General features: G+C 34.6%; 1 protein-coding gene across 3 annotated transcripts; it reads left to right on the top strand.

The window, feature by feature from the left end:
- Positions 1-1290: 1290 nt before the first annotated feature.
- LOC132189110 (3-ketoacyl-CoA synthase 11-like) lies at positions 1291-4099 on the top strand. 3 transcript variants are annotated; one of them, XM_059603638.1, is made up of 2 exons: positions 1291-1471; positions 1774-4099. In XM_059603638.1, exon 2 carries the CDS (start codon positions 2110-2112, stop codon positions 3646-3648), a length of 1539 nt encoding a protein of 512 aa, XP_059459621.1. In that variant the 5' UTR covers positions 1291-1471; positions 1774-2109; the 3' UTR covers positions 3649-4099. The 3 variants fall into 3 exon arrangements, with proteins under 3 accessions (XP_059459621.1, XP_059459623.1, XP_059459622.1); XM_059603640.1 differs by having other exon boundaries at positions 1291-1476; XM_059603639.1 differs by having other exon boundaries at positions 1291-1570.
- The last annotated feature ends 3796 nt before the right edge of the window (positions 4100-7895 follow it).

The following is a 7895-nucleotide window of genomic DNA, read 5'->3' as shown; positions in this document are numbered from 1 at the left end:
TAAGTTTTTCATATTTGATCCATCTTATCTTACAAATCAATCATATTTGTAAACTTATGTAGACCCTACATAAGTCAATGGTAGACCTTATAAATCTAATGGTTGATCTATTAAATTTGTAAGAGAATATGAGTTAAATATAAAAAACTTATTGACCCTTAGCATTTATCTAAATTCAATGTTTTCTTTTTACTAGTATCATTAAGTATTGGTGAGTTGGCATACTCTTGAAAACAAAGTTAACACCTACAATATTTGAAGAAATATTAATAAATATTTTTATAATATATTTACGAGAATGGACATTACTTATTGTTAAGATATTTTCAAAATCAATTTATTATATATACTTGCTTATGGTTTGGAAATGTTTTAAATGAAAGCTTTTAATGAGCCTCAAAAGAAGAGAGTTTTACATGAAAAAAAATAAAAAGTTAAGTTGGCATTTATAAATTCTAACTTACACCAACTATTGCATTAAAGCAAACAATAATTGAGTCTATCTACTTGTGTGTATGCTCTAATTGGGTGTGAAGCACCGAACTCATACTAACAATTAGAATCTAACGGTTATAATTAAATAATCATTAATTTTAATTTTAATTCAACGATTGAGATTAAGTGTCAGTTAAGATATAATAGTCAAATTACCTAACTATCAAGATTAAGTGTCTGTTACAATTTGATGGTCGTATTTTAATACCGGTTAGACTTGTAGTTAATTATTATTAATCGAGAAATTACATGTTTATTACTAAACAAACCTTTTTTTTTTTTTTGAAACATATCATTACTAAACAAACATTAAAACTACTGTTATAATACTATAAAGAGTCCACTGTAGACCAGTTTTACAGTATTATAGCACAAAATATTCTCTTTTATTATTATTATTATTATTATTTTTTTATTTGTTCATGACCTTCAGTAGCTTTAAAATTCGAGTCTATCTCTCTTACTACAATATAAATTCTGAGGATGTTTTGGTCTCGTTTCAATTTATGCAAAATGTAACCAAAACTACTGAGAATTGTTTGGCTTCATTGTATTATGAAAAAATGTTTGTTATAACCCAACACATTCATACAAATTTATCATAATTGGTGGGGGCAAATAATTTCTTGAGGAGAACTACCAACTAACACACTTTAGGAGCATTTCATTTCATGTTTTATATTCTCTCAATTCAAATTAAAGAGAATATAAAATCCTTAATTGCCTTTTTGTTTTTTGTTTGTTTTGTTTTTCTCAACAAATTACAAGCAGAGTACCAACCGCACCAAGTTCACCGGAGACAACGCATTTGCAAGCAGAGTTGTGTATAAATTTCATAGTTCTCCACCGGACGCCACAGCACACACAAACTCCATAACACAATTTCAAGTTTCTCCACTCTGCACCTCTCTCTCTCTGTGGCATTGGTTTCTCAGGCACAAACAAGAACACCTCTTGTTCAAATGCTCCATTTAAGGTAAGGTTGTTTTTTCATCTGGGCCTCATATTCCATTCTCAACTGGTGTCTGGTTCTCTTGCTTTGCTTGAAGAATCTCTCTTCGACTCTTCTGCAGTGGTATTATTATTATTTTTTTCTTTCTTTTTTTTGAAATTCTTTTTGGTAACTTTACGTTTGAGAAACTTTACTTAGATCTCTCATCTAGAAAATGTGGGATGCAAACTTTTCATAAATATATTTAAAAGTTTGTCTTTTTGGTGGTTCTTTTTCTGCTGCTGATATATGCTTCTTTTACTCTAACTTTTTCTTCTTTTTGGCAGGGATGTTTGGGTTTCATTTTCTGATTCTATGTTATAAAAGTTGCCATTTTGATATCAGACTCTGAAATCCGAGAAAAATCCAATTCCATATACATTTAAATTGTGTCTTGCTAGAATTCTGAGAAAATCCAATCCAACCCAACAACCTAAAGGTTATTTAACTAATTACCCAGATCATACATTTCGATTTTCTAAGCCAATGCGCTTTCTGTGATAACAAATTCATAGAATTTTTGCTCCAAAGGAAAAGGAGTTCATGCTCTTTTCCTTCACTGTTCAATTTGGATCACTGGGAAGGCCTGTCTTTATTTTCAAATTCAAAATCTTAAACAAAAAATGTTTGAATCCAATCCAAACAAGCCGTTGATTCCATCTTCCTCTTGTTCGAGAAAGCTCCCTGATTTCAAACAATCTGTGAAGCTGAAATATGTGAAACTTGGCTACCACTGCCTCATAACTCATGGAATGTACTTGTTTTTATCGCCTCTTGTTGTTGTAATGGCTGCACAACTCTCTACATTTTCACTCCAAGGTCTCTATGACCTTTGGGACCATCTGCGGTTCAATCTCATATACGTGATTGTATGCTCAACTCTCCTAGTCTTCCTATCAACCCTTTATTTCCTTACTCGTCCCCGCTCGGTTTACCTTGTCGATTTCTCATGCTATAAGCCGGAGGATGCCCGGAAATGCACGAGGCTGATATTCATGGACCGGTCCCAGTCAACGGGGACATTCAAGGAGGAAAACCTTGAGTTCCAAAGGAAAATTCTGGAGAGGTCAGGTCTTGGGGAGTCAACATATCTTCCTGAAGCAGTGTTGAGGGTTCCTCCAAATCCATCGATGGAGGAGGCAAGGAAAGAAGCTCAGATGGTAATGTTTGGTGCCCTTGATCAGCTTTTTGAGAAAACACATTTGAAACCAAAAGATATTGGGATTTTGATTGTGAATTGTAGCTTGTTTAATCCGACACCATCGCTGGCTGCTATGGTTATTAACCATTACAAGCTTCGAGGGAATATTGTTAGCTATAACCTGGGTGGGATGGGTTGTAGTGCTGGTTTGATCTCGATTGATCTTGCTAAAGATCTTCTTCAAGTTCAACCCAATTCATATGCTTTGGTGATTAGCATGGAAAACATCACCTTGAATTGGTATTTTGGGAATGAGAGATCGATGCTTGTTTCAAATTGCTTGTTTAGAATGGGAGGGGCTGCAATTTTGCTTTCGAACAAGTGGTCTGACCGACGTCGATCCAAGTATCGATTGGTTCATACGGTTCGAACCCACAAAGGTGCGGATGATAAGTGCTTCTCTTGCGTTACTCAGCAAGAGGATTCCACTGGGAAGATTGGAGTTTCTTTGTCCAAGGATCTGATGGCAGTTGCTGGAGATGCTTTGAAGACTAACATCACCACATTGGGTCCTCTTGTGTTGCCAATGTCTGAACAATTGCTCTTCTTTGCCACATTGGTTGGGAGGAAACTTTTCAAGATGAAGTTGACGCCTTATATCCCAGATTTTAAACTGGCTTTTGAGCATTTCTGCATTCATGCCGGAGGAAGAGCTGTGCTGGATGAATTGGAGAAGAACCTGAAGCTTTCGGATTGGCATATGGAACCTTCAAGGATGACGCTTCACCGTTTTGGCAACACCTCCAGCAGCTCTCTTTGGTATGAATTGGCTTATACAGAAGCCAAGGGGAGGATGAAGAAGGGAGACAGAATGTGGCAGATAGCATTTGGGTCTGGGTTCAAATGTAACAGTGCAGTTTGGAAGGCGCTACGGACTATAAATCCGGCGAAGGAGAAGAACCCATGGATGGATGAGATCGACCAATTTCCAGTGAATGTTCCTAAGGTCTCAGCCATCTGATTTCAAGTTGTTGCATCCTTTGTGGTGGTAGTATGTTGGTGATGATGGGTCCTTTGCTCTTTGAGTGGTAAAACCTTGTTATTTCTTTCCCTGGGGATCTGGGATATGATGTTTTTTGGTGGAAAGATTGTACAAATGCTGTAGCTTTACTAAATCTTTCTTTAGGTTTAGCTCCATGTGGTTGCTGGTAACTGTTGCTGTTTGGTTTGATATTAAGGATGCTAGTTATGGTTTGCTGTGTGATACCAGATGGAGGTCAATTTAGTCAGAAACTGGGGTTTTGATTTTTGACTTTCTGCCTATTTCATCCCCTACTTGTTTGGAGATAGGAGAAGGCTAGGAGGAGGTTGTTTGTTTCATATGATGTAAACTGGGATAATCACTATAGAAGGCAATGTAGCTTCATATTATTATCCAAGTTTTATCTGTGACATTGACCATGAGTACTGGGAAATTGCTATCATGATCCTCACTTGTCTATACATTTAACGCTTCTAATATGCAATTAGGACTGACAATTTTTTATACGACCCTTAAACTCAATACAAGCCCAACACGAAATTGGAGGGTTAGAGTTAGTGAGTCTAACCTGTTTAATTAAATGGGTCGGATTATGGTTGACATATATAGTATTATACCTATGTCTTGATACGACTTGAACCCTACATGCGACATAATGACTATCAATTTTTTACAAAACCAGCGAACGGAGACAAAGCCAGAAAGTATATTAGGTTGGGGCCAAGGCATAAGCTTAGAAAAAAAAAAGAAAAAAAAGAATATATATATATATATATATAACAATCTTGTCGACTTGAACCACATGGAGCATATTGACTATCAATTTTTTACAAAACCAAGTGACAGGAACTGCTTACGAGAAAGTATATTAGGTAAGGACCAGGCATAAGCAGAAAAAAAAAAAAGAAAAAAAAAAATTGGCTGGTGTTGGAAATGAGGCATAATTTAATATATATATATATATATATATATATATATATTAAATTCATGCCTATACAATCTAAGGTGGTGGTTCAATGGGTCAAGGAAATTCCCAAAGTGGTTAGTTGTACACTAAGGCATAAATTAGAAGAAATAAATAAATTAATTAAACACCTAGATTGAAATTCACATGAAGAAGAAGCAATAACTATGAGACAAGAACATTGTGAGTTCAAGCCGTGTTTAAGATTAAAACAAATTATCTTATGGTATATTAAGATAAAAACAAATTATCTTGCACCTTTTCTTTGTTGCAAATTGTGCATTTTCAATTATTTTTCATTTGGAAAATTAAATCAGCATAGAAAAGTAAGCTCTAAATTTCAAATTTTAAGGTTCTTGATGGTGGACTTGTACTTGTTTAGGGTTAGAAAGGTACAAGATGTACAGCAAAATGTTCAAGAAAGATAAACTTTATGGGTAACCACCTTAATGGGTTAGGGTTAGAAAGGTACAAGATGTACAGCAAAATGTTCAAGAAAGATAAACTTTATGGGTAACCACCTTAATGGGTTAGGGCCAAAAGTAGGGTTACTACAATTTTTAATAGGTACAGGGCCAAAAGATTTGAGAATGAGTAATCCGCTTTTGAGTTTTAATGGGTATGGCCCAAAAGATTTTTTTGGGTAGGAGCAGTAGGGCCAAAAAATTTAGTGGATGAGGCCAAAACAATTGTGGGTATGGCCCAATTTTATTTTTTGGCCTATACTGGCCTCCCTCATTCCATCCCTGCCTGTGAGTCCTATACGAATCCTATGCAAAATTAAAAGGTTATGGTTGAGATAGGTCAAGTTAGATTTAACCTATATGGTCTTATATCCATGTCTTGATATGACCCGAACTCGACATGCAAACACGAATTGCCACCCCTATATGTAACCTAGGCCAATTTTGTTTTGTTTTGTTTTGGTTTTTGTTTGGATGAATAACCTTAGGCCAATTTTGACACTTCATGGGACTCAGTTACCCTTGTTTCCGTCGGATCATGAATTTCCTGGTTTCTTTTCTCCCTGCATTCTCAGGCATCTTAGAAATGGCATCGGAACCTACCAAAGGAAAAGGGCTTGAAAAAAACAAAACAAACATGTAAATGTCATTGTCATCCATCTTATTCGTGTGAGTCTCCAAGTGATAAATAGGTCGTTGGTATTATCTTGCGATAATGAAAGCTTGCAACATAATAACAAATGCCAAATCTGATAAAAACTAATCGCAAAAAAGTATATAGTTTTGGAATGCGATTGAAAAAAAATGATGGCTTGAAAACGTGGAAAAATTTACATTTTTAAATTATAGGTAAATGAGTGCATTTTTTAAAACACGATTAAAGGTCAAATTGCAATTTTAAAGGCTGAATTTGATTTTACTAAACGTTTTAATTACATTTTTTAAAATCACATTTTCATTAGTTGCCTTTTGAAATTGCGCTTTTGCATTTACAAGAAAGACGCCATGTCTACAAGGGAATAACTCAGTTCTATTTTTTTTTTTACTACGATTAAAATAAGGAAAAAAAATTTCCCCATGGTCTTCGAGGTTTTACGTTTTATTAAATTGTTCTTTAAAGTTTAAAAGTTATCAATAAAGTCACTTCTTAAGATTTACCCGGATATTAATAACTCCATTTATCCCCCCTATGTTAACCTTTTAACAGAAATTAGTGACAAGTGACCATTAGGCCACATCATGTCTAATAAAAAGAAGACACATTTCCAAACTATCCCCTCATTAGGTTACATCAATCACATGTAGTGTTGGATATGCCATGTCATTAACATGTCAACCCAAAACTTAAAATTTGGACACATCAGCCACAACATGAAAAAAAATCCTCTGTTGTGACTTTACCTTTAAAATAATTTGTTCTTGGACTCCAATTTTTTTGGAGCCTTTTAAAGGATTTTGAAAAGTAGTAATGGGAACTTGCTGATTCAATAAGAACATTACTTGTATAAAATTCACTAGAAGTTTTAGGAACTGAAGGGACTGCTTTAAGAGTAAATAACATCAAGCAAAGACACATTTCCTTTGCATTATCCCTCAAAAAGTTCACAATGCCACCCCCTATTGAAAACCAAAAGGGTTTTCCTCTTTTTACTTCGTTCGCAACTCTTTGCAAAAAAAAATTCCTTAAAACCGTTGATGTGTATAAATAGGGTTGTAGTTAAGCCGAGCCGAGTATTGCCGGTTTGGATTCAACTCAAATGTGACATATATAGGTTTGAACTCGTCTCAAACTCGAGCCTAGTTTTGAAGTCCCATTTGAATTGTGCTCGCAAAGACCTTGCCTTGGTCGAGTTTGGCTCGAAATCGGAAAGGGTCCCAATTTGAGTATTTTTGTTTTGACAAAAGATTAGGGACAAATACCAATGCAAAACTACATTTCACATTGCAAAATCTCCATTAACTCATAATATTCACCATTTTTCTCAAACAGGAACAAACAATCAATCTTTAGGGTCAAAAGCATAAATTGAAATCATTCCACATCAAAAACCATAAAACCAACCTCACTCATAAATGCCAATTCAACCAAATTTAGCAATAAAACAAAAGTTGCACCAAAATCCACCAACACAAACTCAAAGAAACAAGCATAGAAGAAGGCCAAAGCATATTGAGAAGGCCAAAGACGTCGTTTGAGTCGAAGAAAAGTGGCTGAAAACCACTTGCCCTCACCTTGAGACTTGATAGCATGGTTTTTTTGAAAACATTAATACAAAAACACTTTCCAATTTATCAAATGAATTTTTCTGTGGTCTCACAAAAAAACACTTTTTCAAATGTGACCCCATAAAAAACACTTCTCAATTTTCACCTTTTCAAAACCTAAAATAGAAAACATTTTTTAAAAAACATTATAAAACATGCCACTTTACTTTTCTGCGGCATTATGAATCTTTGATATTTGCAGCATTATAAAATATTTAGTGTTATTTTTCCTCTTAGTCAAGAAAGGCCTAATGTACTTTTTCTCTCTGAAGGTGAAAACATCTCTAAGAACTAAGAGCATCTCCAGCAGTATTTGTAAATTAGTTTTTTAGTTATTCGTCTTAGTTTTTCAATTTTTCTATGTTCGTTCCTACCCCTTTCCCCAATGCCTCTTTGATATTAATTAATTGATTAAACATTAAATTGACGGAGAGAGCTATTTGAAATCAGGGAAAAAAAAAAATAATCTAAGGATCTAATCATAAAAATTAAAAACCCAAAAACTAAAGATCACCATATCACAAAATGTAACA

This window comes from Corylus avellana, chromosome ca8 (genome assembly GCF_901000735.1).
Source record: "Corylus avellana chromosome ca8, CavTom2PMs-1.0".
NCBI lineage: Eukaryota > Viridiplantae > Streptophyta > Magnoliopsida > Fagales > Betulaceae > Corylus > Corylus avellana.
The sequence above is the reverse complement of the archived record's forward strand: the minus strand, read 5'-3'. Positions and strand labels throughout refer to the sequence as shown.

What these genes read in the sequence shown, in the direction of transcription:
- LOC132189110 (XM_059603638.1), top strand. Translation starts at nt 2,110, where the DNA reads ATGTTTGAATCCAATCCAAACAAGCCGTTGATTCCATCTTCCTCTTGT.